This window comes from Protomyctophum bolini (genome assembly GCF_963924005.1).
Source record: "Protomyctophum bolini genome assembly, chromosome: 6".
Lineage (NCBI taxonomy): Eukaryota > Metazoa > Chordata > Actinopteri > Myctophiformes > Myctophidae > Protomyctophum > Protomyctophum bolini.
Window position 1 is genome coordinate 44,274,186 of NC_137867.1, and position 14,791 is coordinate 44,288,976.

General features: G+C 45.7%; 1 protein-coding gene across 3 annotated transcripts in view; it reads left to right on the forward strand.

Moving 5' to 3' along the window:
• camsap1b (calmodulin regulated spectrin-associated protein 1b) overlaps positions 1-14,791 on the forward strand; it is a 61,053-nt gene that overhangs the window by 22,190 nt on the left and 24,072 nt on the right. For 2 of the 3 annotated variants that reach the window (XM_080766401.1, XM_080766402.1), the window contains exons 4-5: positions 6,556-6,717; positions 10,336-10,416. In XM_080766401.1, coding sequence (XP_080622527.1) covers positions 6,556-6,717; positions 10,336-10,416 — 243 coding nt within the window. Of the gene's footprint in view, positions 1-6,555; positions 6,718-10,335; positions 10,417-11,094; positions 11,125-14,791 lie in introns of those variants that run through there. The other variant, XM_080766403.1, reaches the window with a different exon arrangement.

The following is a 14,791-nucleotide window of genomic DNA, read 5'->3' on the forward strand; positions in this document are numbered from 1 at the left end:
GTTGCCACGCCAGAGAAGCTTATGGGTAATCAGGTGTGATCATTTGACTGCTACTCGTGCTAGTGAGGGCGTCGCCACGCCAGAGAAGCTTATGGGTGGCTTTCCTTGTTCCTGGTCGTGTCTTTGTTGTTTTGCTACAATGGCACCGTTGTGTTGTTCACAGAACCTCTTGGCCAGGCTCATTTTCAGTCAACAAGAACACCTTTTTAACCCATTCTGACCTGAGATCAGATTCATATACGAGGTTTCCACTGGACACACACTGGTCTGATTAACCCATTCTGACCTGAGATCAGATTCTAAAAATGTCAGTCGTTCGTCGATTTTTCAAAAATAGCAGACCTACAAGCTCATATCGCGCCACTCGGTGGCGCGCTATGAGCTTGTAGATCTGCTATTTTTCAATAGCTAAAGCATAACATGATGCTAACACCAAAATGGGTGCCAGGTCAGAATGGGTTAATGTTGTTCCAGGTGTCTAGATCCATTGTCTGTCTGTCTATACACAAAGCATTTGATGTAGACAGAAATGGCTCTATTTCTGTTAAACCAAAAGTCTACACTGGAAGAGTGTAGGCAATACAACCTACACAGTAAAGTTAATGGTGCATATAGTGCCTTTATCCAAGGCGCTTTACATAGATTGTGCGGAAACCATGCAAGGCACCAACTAGCACATCAGGAGCAATTAGGGGTTCAGGGTCTTGCTCAAGGACACTTCCACAGTAACTCTGGGGGGAGCCCACAGGGTTCGAACTGGCAACCTTGCGGTTCCCATCCAGGCACTCTACCCCTGAGCCACCGCCGCCGCATTTGTATTTGATATATTTTTGGTTCCATTTGTGCACTCTAACGAGTTAAGCTAACGGTAACACTATAGATGTTTAACTGTGTAATACAAAAAAACTGTCCAAATTAAGAACTGGCAGTTTTTCAGCTGGCAAAGCGAGTGATTCACTAAAACAAGTGCCATGGCAACCGTTGAACTCCACAGGCACATTCCATCAGCCGTGCGTCAGTGTTTTATTCACACAAATGCCAACACTTGATTTTTCCACTGGAGTTATGCTCCGCTGTGTACAGTAGGTAGGTACGTCGAGCCAGTAAAAAAAAAAGATCTCTGTGAAGTGTGTGTCTTATAGGTCTGTCACTCTGCATTCAATGCTTGCACTGTCTGTGAATGGTTGTGTGCGAAGAGGGTTGTGGTGTCACTTAAACACTTAAGACCTATTTTAAGCTTCATGGTAAAAAAAAAAAGTGTTGTGAGCCAGAAAACAAACCTTGACGCGTCATGATTGACAACACGTTCTGATCTTGTATAGATCCCGTGCCCTAGTTGGCTTTGAAAAACGTTTTATTCTATTGTTTAGCTTATTTTATTCACATTGACATGCCCAAAATTGGGGACGCCGATCTTTCCCAGACGCGATTTTTCTTTGCTCACAAATGGCTTTGTGTCTTTGGGTTTAATTGTGTTTGTCATCCGGGAAACATTGTCCCCCCGTAACCGCATTTGATGGCTTTAATTTTCTCCATCCAGCTACCTTCTCTCATCCAGCCCAGCGACCTCAGCTCCTCTTCCTCGTATCCGTCTAGCTCTGTCTCTGGTGGCATGATGACTGATAAACTGTGGATCATGCTTTGACAGCTCTGTCTCTGATGGCATGAGAACTGTGAATCATGCTTTGACAGACACAGGAGTGTTTTAGAGTTGTCTTGGAGGGGGTCCATTAGTCATTTTCTATGGAGTCCATTGCTTGATTGGACGGGGGGGGGGGGGGTGGTGCTAGTAAGTAATCAATTAACCCATTTTGACCTGAGATCAGATTATAAAAATGTCTTCTACATCCTGACAGTTTTCTGAAAAAGCTATGTTTCTATATGTCAGTCGTTCTTCGATTTTTCAAAAATAGCAGACCTACAAGCTCGTAGCGCGGCGCCACTCGGTGGCGCGCTATGAGCTTGTAGATCTGCTATTTTTCAATAGCTAAAGCATAGCATGATGCTAACACCAAAAGGCGTTCCCGGCCCATTTTTATGGGTCCCATATTTTTGGGGTTTTTTTCCCAAAAAGCTAAAGTTTTCATGAATGAAATACCAAATCCAATGATTTTTCTAAAGTAGTTTCTTGAATAAATAAAATAAAAAATCTTAAGAAATTCCATGAATTAGAAAACAAATGTTTAAGAAGTAGTAAAAAAAATAGACTATCTACAAGCTCACAACGTGGCGCGACGCGTTGTGAGCTTGTAGATCTGCTATTTTCACGAAGTCGGCTCTCGGGGGGGGGGGGGGGGGGTGGGGGGGGAAATGTATCATTTCTATTTTTGGGTCACGGGCCTAAAAAGTTTGGGAACGACTGGCATATATAGTTATTATAGTACCACATACTGTCACTAGCAGCCAAGCCACAGAACCTCCTGTCACAGCCATGGTGCAAAGTAGGCCGGGTGATTTAAAGTGCAGAGATCCAGTCTTGGACACAGAACAGATAGAAACACCAGCTCCACTTCCTCTCTCTCTCTCGACTGTCTCTTCCCCTCTGCTGTTACCATGGAAACAAACAACGGTGTGACGGCGGCGTCAGCAGGGGTGTGTGTGTGTGTGTGTGTGTGTGTGTGTGTGTGCAGCTGTGCGCTCGCACGTGTGTGTGTGTGACTGTGTGTGTGTGTGCGCGTGTGTGTGTGTGTGTGTGTGTGTGTGTGTGTGTGTGTGTGTGTGTGTGTTCCTGACAGGGCCCTGGTGAATAATCCCAGCATGGGCCCCTGTGTAAGCATATTAAGCCAGACACAAAGCACCCAAGAGGGGCTGAAAAAAAACCAGTCCGTCTGTCAGACTGCTGGTGGAAGACGGTATAAGAAATCCCCCCCAACACCGGCTTTCTGACTCTTCAAGACGTCTCCATGGCAACTACCATGTTCCTATTCCTATGTGACGGAGAGAGATCCCCTACCCGTTCTGACCTGACTCCTGTTTCCCTTAACAGGAGAACCAGGCCTGAGTAGCATCTGGGCCCTTGTTAAAACCCCAGTGTTGCCCCAGACCCGGGGCAGTAGCAGCAGCAGCGCACCCCCTCCCTGTGGAGTTCTGTGCTGGCCTGATGAAAGGCCAGTTCAGGATCGAACAACACACAAACCCCATTGTCTGTTTTCTATTGTTTGTCTGATCACTACTGCTGCTGCTCATGGACCCCGAAGACATGATTGCTACTGTGTGGCTGAACCAATGGATCAGTAGATCAATGGATCTTGACCAGCATCAGTCCATTTCCATGTCCATATATTAATTTAGTTCTAGATGCCCGACACATCGGCACACATGTGGATACTGTGTATCCATATATGCACTAGACGTACCTGACGTAACCCATTTTGGGCGGGAACCCCTTTTGGTGTTAGCATTATGTTATGCTTTAGCTATTGAAAAATAGAAAATATTGAAAGCTCACGAGCTTGAAAAATTGACTGACTGACACAGAAACATAGCTTTTTCAGAAAACTGTCAGGATGTAGAAGACATTTTTAGAATCTGATCCCAGGTCAGAATGGGTTCATTCATCAGCATAACCCAGATGAGCTGACTAAACAGGCTCCTGTGTGTTCAATTAATCGAGTCATAGACAGACATCCAATTATATACAGTACAATACTATGCAAAAAAAATCATATATAATACGAGTGGTAATAAGAAAGAAAGATATGTACAGTAAACGGTTACAGGGGCCAGTTAACCCATTCTGACCTGAGATCAGATTCATACTAGGTTTCCACTGGGACACACACTGGTCTGATTAACCCATTCTGACCTGAGATCAGATTCTAAAAATGTCAGTCGTTCTTCGATTTTTCTAAAATAGCAGACCTACAAGCTCGTAGCGCGCCACTCGGTGGCGCGCTATGAGCTTGTAGATCTGCTATTTTTCAATAGCTAAAGCATAACATGATGCTAACACCAAAATGAGTTCCCGTTCAGAATGGGTTAATTTGCAGCCGGTGCTCCTTCAGAGCGGTTTTGGAGGATGGTAAAGGTGTAGGGCAGCGGTCCCCAAACTGTTTTGGCCGTGCACCCCCTGTTACCTCCTGACTTAGATGACGCACCCCCCCCCAACGCTCGGTCTCGTTGCATTTGGCCAAAAATGATACGTTCTTTAATATGATTATGGCAAATAATCAAAGAATGTCATACATGCAGCTGCTGTATAGTCCCGCAGCTGCTCATCTCCTTACAACAGTCAGTGGTTACCGGATTTTGGCCTTTGTGCTAAATAACACCATAAATGTGCCATTACCCTTTTCATGCCACACACCCCCCTAGAGAGCGTTTATGCACCACAAAAGGGGTGCACTGGCACGCACCACAGTTTGGGAACATCTGGTGTAGGGCAGCCATTGAGTCTACATTTCGGCGGCATAGCAGTAGAACAAATTTGACCCCATTTTGTTGCCGAAACTGGGTTCGGTGAGATCACCGGGGTTTCTCTTAATGCAGTGAGCACTTACTATGAGACCTAGCAGATCATGTCTGTCTGTGTGTGTGTGTGTCTGTCTGTCTGTCCCGCTTTTGTGCCCATATATGGAGCTGAGTGATTACGTCACCATGACTCAGCCATAACCATATAAGGAGTCCCCAAAGCAGCTATACGTCCAAAACCCAAATATGTACGAGCTGCGTTCGCTTCGCGCGTTTGCGCGTCTTACTGGTGCTAATTGGAGTAGTGTCTGACAGGTACACGGGTCGGGTACCCCTGTTTCCTGGCGTATCTTTGAAGGCCAGGCCCAAGCAAGCATTGCAAGTTGCTTTACTCTTGTCCTCTAGCCTGAGCCATATCCCACCCCTAGCATAGAGAGCAGGGGTTAGGTGAGTTCTGGCTGCGCAGGATCGATTCGCTTGACTAAACTACAGTTTAGTGAGTCTGCATGTACAGTACGCTACAGATTCATGGGAGCGAAACCTGAACACTCTTTTTTTTGGCAGGTTTGGCACGTCGACTCGGCACATGACCCCGGGCCATGCCGGGCGAAGCACATTTATGCTTGTCATGCATAAACCTTAAACGATGTTATGACGAGTACACCATGAGTCTTATGCTAAACATGCCAGCCCACCGGTACAGACCTTTGTGTACAATTTTCATAGCCACCAGCTTAGCAACCACACGCACACTTTACTCTTATGCTTGCTGCTTGTTCTATATTCATAGGACTTTGTAATGCATGTTGTCTACCGTTGTTATCCCTTTTTCCACTCGTTGTCCCTGGGCCGCGTGGGACAGTGCTGCTGTGAGCTCTGAATAGCTCTAATTAGCTTTGTTAGTTCTGTCTGTTCCCCCCTAGTCACCGATTGGATTACTGTGCTCTAGCAGGGTTCAATAAAGCATCGAATGGAGCAGTGCTCTCACTGCTCTGTAGTCTGGAAGTATTTCGGTTAATGATTAGAAACGGAACCGTAAACTTCCGGTTATAAACAATGTCTTATCTGCTAGGGGGGGCAATTTGGGTAGAATTCAGTAAACGATTAGTGACATTAATCATTTGATAACTCAGGTGAGTGATTCACTTCAATGTGTGTGTGTGTGTGTGTGTGTGTGTGTGTGTGTGTGTGTGTGTTTTGAGACGAGTGAAGGGGTTGAATGCTGTATCTGTCATCAACACACAGATGAAGCTATGGCCCACACATAAAGACCATGGGCCTACCATGGTGTACATACCTTTTTATTTAACCTTTATTTAACCAGTAAAAAAAAACATTGAGACAAGTGGGAACTGGCCAAGAGACAGAAATAAAATGACACTTCAATACTACATCGATAATGTCACATTTTGGACCAGCAAATACAACATCCATAATACACCTCAATGTACCTAAATAAATACAACAAATCACCAACAAGTCCTCATCTTTTAGTAGCCGGGCAAAATACACAATGTACAAAATATAAACCTACTGGGATTTGTTACAAAAGGCCATCATGGGTCTTAACCCATTCAGGACGGGAACCCCTTTTGGTGTTTTAAGCATTATGTTATACTTTAGCTATTGAAAAATAGAAGATCAACCAGCTCGTAGCGTGGCAGATCTGCTATTCTACAACTGTTATTTTTGAAAACTCATGAAAATGTGGTGCAAATCTTTGACTATACTATTATTCTTTCAGAGCAAACGTTTTTAACTCAAAAAACTGGGGGGGGGGGGGTCCCTGGAACAACATATTTTCAGATGTGGTCGGCGGCATGATTTAGATGACCTTTTGTAGAATCTGGTCTGTCCAAAGTGGGGGGTGAAGTGGAAGAGTCCATTCTGAAGCCTTCTTGGAATCTGTTGTAGTATTTAACTGAACTGTGCTCTCCATCTCTCTCTCCATGTCTGTCTGTGTGGGTTCCTCTCCTCTCCATCTCTCCATGTCTGTCTGTGATCGTATTTAACTGAACTGTGCTCTCCATCTCTCTCTCTCTCCATGTCTGTCTGTGTGGGTTCCATGATGGTATTTAACTCAACTGTGCTCTCCATCTCTCTCTCCATGTCTGTGGTTCCTCTCCTCTCCTGCGCCCCACGCAGAGTGCTCACATGCCCATGATCGATGCCCTGATGATGGCCTACACCGTGGAGATGATCAGCATAGAGAAGGTGGTGGCGTGCGTCAAGCGCTTCTCCACCTTCAGCGCCTCCAAGGAGCTGCCCTTTGACCTGGAGGACGCCATGGTCTTCTGGATCAACAAGGTCCGAATAGCAAATAGTAGAAGAAAATAAAGTACTCAATTGTGTCGGTAGTGCTACAGTTGCCTCACAGCTAGAAGGTCCTGGGTTCGATTCCCACTGGGGACGGCGCTGGGTGGCGTGTTCTCTCCTCCGCGTCATCAGTGCCCATACCACGAGGCGGGGGTCAGGCCTTTCTGTGTGGAGTTTGCAGGTTCTCCACGTGTCCTCTAGGGTAGGTACCCTCACAAAAAACATGCAGTAATCCTGGTCTCTAAACTGCCTCCCCCTGGCCAGCCGGGGTGCCTGATGGAGGGGAAAGGAACTGGTTGGAATAACGTGTTCCTTCCACGCGCTACGTCCAACCAGGGAAACTCCCCCCCCCCCTGTCAGGTGTAAAGGAGCGACTTGGACACTCGGGCATGAAGGAAGCATGAGTTCAAGTCCGTTGCTCTCCCCAGGTTGGCGGAGGGTGTGTAGAGCCCAGGATCACATTAGATAATTGACACAGGGGTGAAAAATGGGTTACAAAATCGTGGGATAAAATTTCTTTTTTTTTTTTAAAGAAAAGAGCTTTCAAATGGCCAAAATGTATACAGTATACAGGGCTGAAGTGGTTCATGTATGTTTTGTAATAATAATCCCAAACTACGTAAGTAACTAGTAACTACATTCTTCAAATAAATGTAGTGGAGTAAAAGTACAATATTTCTCTCTTGAGTTTTAGAGGAGTAAAAGTAAAACTATTGGAAATTGGAATTACTCAAGTGAAGTACAAATACCCCAAAATTGTATTAGTACAATACTTAACCCATTCTGACCGGGAACCCCTTTTGGTGTTAGCATCATGCTATGCTTTAGCTATTGAAGACCTACAAGCTCATAGCGCGCCACTCGGTGGCGCGCTATGAGCTTGTAGATCTGCTATTTTTAGAAAAATCGAAGAGCGACTGACATTTCTTTGAATCTGATCTCAGGTCAGAATGGGGTTAATCAGACCAGCGTGTGTCCAGTGGAAACCTCATATGAATCTGATCTCAGGTCAGAATGGGTTAAGTAAATGTACTTAGTTACTTTTACACCACTGAAAGAAGCCTGTCATGTGACCCGCGTGGCCTTTCCGACATGAGGCCTTATTCGTCGTGCTCCCGGAGAAGCTTGCGCCGCGTCACAGTGCGACGCCCCGTGAGCTTGTATGTCCACTGTTTCCCCTGTGCGACACCCCGTGAGCATCCAAGCATAGCTCAGGGTTTAGCCGCTGCTGTTTGTACTCACTCAGCACCGTGCCACGTGAATAACCCATTCTGACCTGAGATCAGATTCATACGAAGGTTTCCACTGGACACACACACTGGTCTGATTAACCCATTCTGACCCGAGATCAGATTCTAAAAATGTCAGTCGTTCTTCGATTTTTCAAAAATAGCAGACCTACAAGCTCGTAGCGCGCCACTCGGTGGCGCGCTATGAGCTTGTAGATCTGCTGTTTTTCAATAGCTAAAGCATAACATGATAACAACCCACCAAAATGGGTTCCCGTTCAGAATGGGTTAATGTCATGCACATCGATGTGGCCCACTTGTGTTCCCTGCTTGGGCATGGGCCAATTTGAACACGCACACACACACACACACACACACACACACACACACACACACACACACACAGGTCAGTAACACTCTCATATTGCATTAGCCCATCAGTGGACTGCAGGCTATAAAGTAACTGCCACAGCAGCTATAATCCTTCACTGAGATGTCTCACGTATTGGCAGTTCTTATATGTGTGAGTCTCTCTCTCTCTTCTTGTCACACTGTCCGGAACCCCAGAGTAATCTAGTAAGAGAGAGAGTAGCGACACGCTTTGAGCTCGCCGCAAAGCGGGGTGCTGCTATGGCGGGCTGTAGTTCCAAACGTTGGAACTATCCCATTGAGATAGAATGGGCACAAACATTGGAACTATCCCATTGAGATAGAATGGGCACAAACATTGGAACTATCCCATTGAGATAGAATGGGCACAAACATTGGAACTATCCCATTGAGATAGAATGGGCACAAACATTGGAACTATCCCATTGAGATAGAATGGGCACAAACATTGGAACTATCCCATTGAGATAGAATGGGCACAAACATTGGAACTATCCCATTGAGATAGAATGGGCACAAACATTGGAACTATCCCATTGAGATAGAATGGGCACAAACATTGGAACTATCCCATTGAGATAGAATGGGCACAAACATTGGAACTATCCCATTGAGATAGAATGGGCACAAACATTGGAACTATCCCATTGAGATAGAATGGGCACAAACATTGGAACTATCCCATTGAGATAGAATGGGCACTTCCGCATTCCATTGTTACAATGGGAGTCACCGCTAGTGTCGTCGCTATCGTCAATACTAGATCACGCTGACGGACCCAAGTCATGTGACTCACAACATTGTTAAAGCATTCATGGATTGAAGTTCTGAGGTCACTGGGGTTCCATTCCACAGTAGCCTGTATGTCTTCCTTCCTTCTCTTGTACTGAAAATGGCCGATCCACAAGCTCACAGCACGTGTCATCATGAGCTTGTAGATCGGCTATTTGCAGTTATTCGTTGTTTTAAGACAAGTAGTCAAACCAGACATGGGGAAACAAGAAAAATGTAATGATAATAATAATAAACCTTTATTTGTATAGCACCTTTCATGACATGAAATGCAGCTCAAAGTGCTTTACAGAGCAATGGAGAAAAAAAAAAGAAAAGCAAGGCAACGACATTAAAAAAAACAAGCAGTAATGCAATACAGTGAGGACATGCATAACAAAAAATTAAAAGATCAATTAAAAGCAATGTGGTAGAAGTGGGTCTTGAGCTGTGCTTTAAAAATGTCTACAGAGGCTGCCTGACGAAGTTACAGTGGGAGCTTGTTCCATGCCGTCGGCCCGTAGAAGCAAAAATGTGTAGATAGCATCTACACATCACAGTCCTACATATTCATTCATTTGTTTAGGAAACGTTCATGCTGTTCCACAAATCACAGATTCGGACATGGTTGTTTTTATTTCCCCCATTTTTTTTTTTTTATCCCACGGTTTTGTAACCCATTTTTCACCCCTGTGCCAATCATCTACTGTGATCCTGGGCTCTACACACCCTCCGCCAACCTGGGGAGAGCAACGGACTTAACTCATGCTCCCTTCATGCCTGAGTGTCCAAGTTGCTCCTTTACACCTGACAGGGGGGGAGTTTCCCTGGTTGGACGTAGCGCGTGGAAGGAACACGTTATTCCAACCAGTTCCTTTCCCCTCCATCAGGCGCCCCGGCTGGCCAGGGGGAGGCAGTTTAGAGACCAGTATTACTGAATGTTTTTGTGAGGGTATCTACCCCAGGGGGACACGGGGAGAACATGCAAACTCCACACAGAAAGGCCCTTTCGCCAACCCCCGCCTTCGGGTATGGGCACTGATGACGCGGAGGAGGAAACACGCCGCTAGCACCCACAGTGCCCCGAGCGGGAATCGAACCCAGGACCTTCTAGCCTGTGAGGCGACAGCACTACCAACTGTGCCACCGTGCCCCCCTTTGTGCCAGGGGAAACGAATAAGTCTTCCATTGTTCTTTATCCTCCTCCGTGTTTCCACAGGTGAACATGAAGATGCGTGACATCACAGAGCGGGAGCACAAGGTCAAGCAGCATCCTCTGGAGTCCCCCGGCCACCAGAAGGTAAACGCACGCCGCTTCTCCGCCGTGGCACCGTTTGGGACAAGAAAGGGGCCAGAGGAGAGCCCAAAATGTGAACCCACATTCAGCCAGTATACCAGTTCCTTATCGCTGCTTCAGGACAAAATTAACCCATTTAGGCCTGACCTCAAAATAAAAATAAAATCTTCTAAATCCTCCCCGTTTTCTGAATTAAATATTTTCACGATTAAAAAAAAGAAAAAATAGCAGACCTACAAGCTCGTAGCGCGCCACTCGGTGGCGCGCTATGAGCTTGTAGATCTGCTATTTTTCAATGGCTAAATTATAACATAATGTTTAAAACACCAAAAAGGGGTTCCCGCCCCAAAAATGGGTACAAAAAATTTATTCATCCCGGATAGTGTGACGTCACCACTTCATTCTTTCAGAAGGAACATCTGGGCTGCAAGACAACAGTTGGGTCACACTTTTATAACGAATGTTCCTCACCAGTTGTGTTATGACCTCTTCTCTCTCTCTCTCTCTCTCTCTCTCTCTGTCTCTCTGTCTCTCTGTCACTTTTTCCTTAACCTGGCAGCAGACCCATTCCTCTTGTCTGTAGCCTCTATTGACCTGCTCCTTTTTTCCTTTTATCTGACTACCCACCCTTCCCCTCGCCCCCTCCCCTCCTCTCTTCTATCCCTGCTATCTGGAAAGTCTCCCTCCAAATGGTATTGGAAGCTAGTACCTGTAAGTTGGATGCTATAGTCCCCCCCCTCCCCTCCCCCCCACGCCCTCTCGCACGCTTAGTTCTGTGTCGATGTGCGCACACTCATCCAACGCTCAAGCCTGAGTTACACTTAAGTTGCGTGCGGTGTGTGTGTGTGTGTGTGTGTGTGTGTGTGTGTCGCACCGGAAGTGGCTGATTTAACAAGCTTCTGGGCTTGTAGATCTGCTGTTTTTGGTGCTACGGGTCACGACATCCAGTATAAATCAGGCGTCATTCTGTGCTGCTTGGGGGGGTGGGGTGTCGGCGGATCCGTCTCACAATGCACCTCCAGGTTGTTGTGTGTTGACGACGGACTGAAGGATGTTCCCCTTTGTGTGCAATGTTCTTTTCATTCTGTCCCTCGACACGCGTGTGTGTGTGTGTGTGTGTGTGTGTGTGTGTGTGTGTGTGTGTGTGTGTGTGTGTGTGTGTGTGTGTGTGTGTGTGTGTGTGTGTGTGTGTGTGTGTGTGTGTGTGTGTGTGTGTGTGTGTGTGTGTGTGTGTGTGTGTGTGTGTGTGTGTGTGTGTGTCAGTAGGACTTAGGGGGAAATCCATGCTGCTTTCACACGCCTTTGCAATCCCATCCTTGGCACAGTCCCACCTCACTGATCCTCTGCTGTGTCACCCCCCCCCCCCCTCCCCCCGCCCCTCCTCTCTGTTTTTCCTCCCCTCCTCCGTCTCTCTCAAGTCTGATTTATACTTTGTTGTACAACGCTGTCGCATGCCGGAAATAGCAGATAAGCAAGCAGCCGGAAGCAGCTGCGCGTCCAACGCTTGTGAATCGGCTATTTGTGGCGCTTGGCACCGCCTTACAAGGGGTTATAAATGAAGCATCACTCCCTTCCTTTGCGTCCACAAAGTTTTGTGTCTGACAGCATCTGTATATCTCTACCGTGTGTGTGTGTGTGTGTGTGTGTGTGTCAGTATGAATGTCAGCCTGACGTGCACACGCTGACCCACTGCATGCTGGCGCCAGGGGAGCTCTCGGACGTGGTACGCGGTGCGGTCTCTTTCTCCAAAGCCAGGCCTCTGTAGACCATAGCCTGCTGTAGGCCTCACCTGTACTTAGACCCATTGAGGCTCATACATATAGTTTGGATTTTCGGTGGTTAGGTGACCACCCAACTACAACATGACATCACGAGCCGCGGTGAAGAGCAAACCACCGCCCCAACCCTTCTCTCTGTTTTTACTCACCACCGTTGAACGTTATTTCAGCTCCGGTGGTCAGCTCACCACCGGAGCGGTGGTCACCTCACCACCGAAAATCCAGACTATGAATAGGCCTTTACCCTGCTATAGACTTGCGATACCCTCTAGATCTAGACTAGTTTGACGCTATTAAGTCATAATGTCTTAGGTGTGTGTTGTGATTGGTATGTTTTTATTTAATGGCAACTGTGAATGCACAAATACGTAATTGCTGCTGCAATAACCAATTTAATCGGTTAAACTGTTCATTGTAAAGCCGCGAAAGTAGAAGATCTACGTCGTATTATCGCGCTGTGTTTTCGAGCTTGTGCATCGGCTACTTTTGATGCTGTAGGATTACCGTAGCAGAGATATGAAGTCACAACATACTAAACGTTAAAATATGGAGATGGGAGGTTTCGATATATACTTTGTTGTTTGATGATGAATAGCAAATATAGGCGATTGAAGCATTGTAGCTTATTATAGGGTTGTAGGGTTTGCCACTGATTTTATATATATATACTGTATATATAGGAGCAGAATTTGATCGGCACCACAGTTGTCACCAATTATGCCTAGATTAGACTCACAAACATTTAGAAAGCTTGAAAAAAAGAAATCATTACAGAACCGATATAAAATCCTTCATATTGGGATGGTATGATTTCCAAATCAGTGCGCTTAGGTTCGTTTGCGGCCGTTCTCATTGCTAATTATGCTAATTGACATAATGAGAAATGCAAAGCAGAAGAAAGGGGGGAAAAAAAGCACAGTATTGTTAATTTAAGGGACCCACTGAGTCTTCAATTGGACCTCTTCCTCACCTCACTGAAAACACTGAAAACAAAGTGGCCAAAGAAGAAGGCTAAACTCACGTCTGTGTATCTCTGAATCCGTGTTTACAGTAGCAGCTAAATGCTCCCGTCTAGAGAAACAGTGGGTTTATTTTTCTCACAAAGCCCCCAAGGGTCTCATTTCCAAGTGTCTTTCTTGGCGCTGAAGCAGCTATAGCATTGGTGGAGCAAAGTACGCCTGCTTAGAGGCTTTTCTCCAGGTTATCACACAATGACTAATGGGCTCTATGCACACACACACCATTTTGGAAAGAACTTGGGGTCCCTTCCCTACTTCCTTCACAGGTGTTACCCGCTGATACTAATGAAGGCTCTGTTCCATTCTGGTCAAACAGAGTCAGGGTTAATGATACTAATGAAGGCTCTGTTCCATTCTGGTCAAACAGAGTCAGGGTTAATGATACTAATGAAGGCTCTGTTCCATTCTGGTCAAACAGAGTCAGTGTTGATGATACTAATGAAAGCTCTGTAGTCTGTTCCATTCTGGTCAAACAGAGTCAGTGTTGATGATACTAATGAAGGCTCTGTTCCATTCTGGTCAAACAGAGTCAGTGTTGATGATACTAATGAAGGCTCTATTCTGGTCAAACAGAGTCAGTGTTGATGATACTAATGAAGGCTCTGTTCCATTCTGGTCCAAACAGAGTCAGTGTTGATGATACTAATGAAGGCTCTGTTCCATTCTGGTCAAACAGAGTCAGTGTTGATGATACTAATGAAGGCTCTGTTCCATTCTGGTCAAACAGAGTCAGTGTTAATGATACTAATGAAGGCTCTGTTCCATTCTGGTCAAACAGAGTCAGTGTTGATGATACTAATGAAGGCTCTGTTCCATTCTGGTCAAACAGAGTCAGTGTTGATGATACTAATGAAGGCTCTGTTCCATTCTGGTCAAACAGAGTCAGTGTTGATGATACTAATGAAGGCTCTGTTCCATTCTGGTCAAACAGAGTCAGTGTTGATGATACTAATGAAGGCTCTGTTCCATTCTGGTCAAACAGAGTCAGTGTTGATGATACTAATGAAGGCTCTGTTCCATTCTGGTCAAACAGAGTCAGTGTTGATGATACTAATGAAGGCTCTGTTCCATTCTGGTCAAACAGAGTCAGTGTTGATGATACTAATGAAGGCTCTGTTCCATTCTGGTCAAACAGAGTCAGTGTTGATGATACTAATGAAGGCTCTGTTCCATTCTGGACAAACAGAGTCAGTGTTGATGATACTAATGAAGGCTCTGTTCCATTCTGGTCAAACAGAGTCAGTGTTGATGATACTAATGAAGGCTCTGTTCCATTCTGGTCAAACAGAGTCAGTGTTGATGATACTAATGAAGGCTCTGTTCCATTCTGGTCAAACGGAGTCAGTGTTGATGATACTAATGAAGGCTCTGTTCCATTCTGGTCAAACAGAGTCAGTGTTGATGATACTAATGAAGGCTCTGTTCCATTCTGGTCAAACAGAGTCAGTGTTGATGATACTAATGAAGGCTCTGTTCCATTCTGGTCAAACAGAGTCAGGGTACTGCTCACTGGAACCACTCTGCTACACCAGTGGGTCTCAAAGTGTCCTTGAGTGGGTTCCAAAAGTAAGTTATGGACGT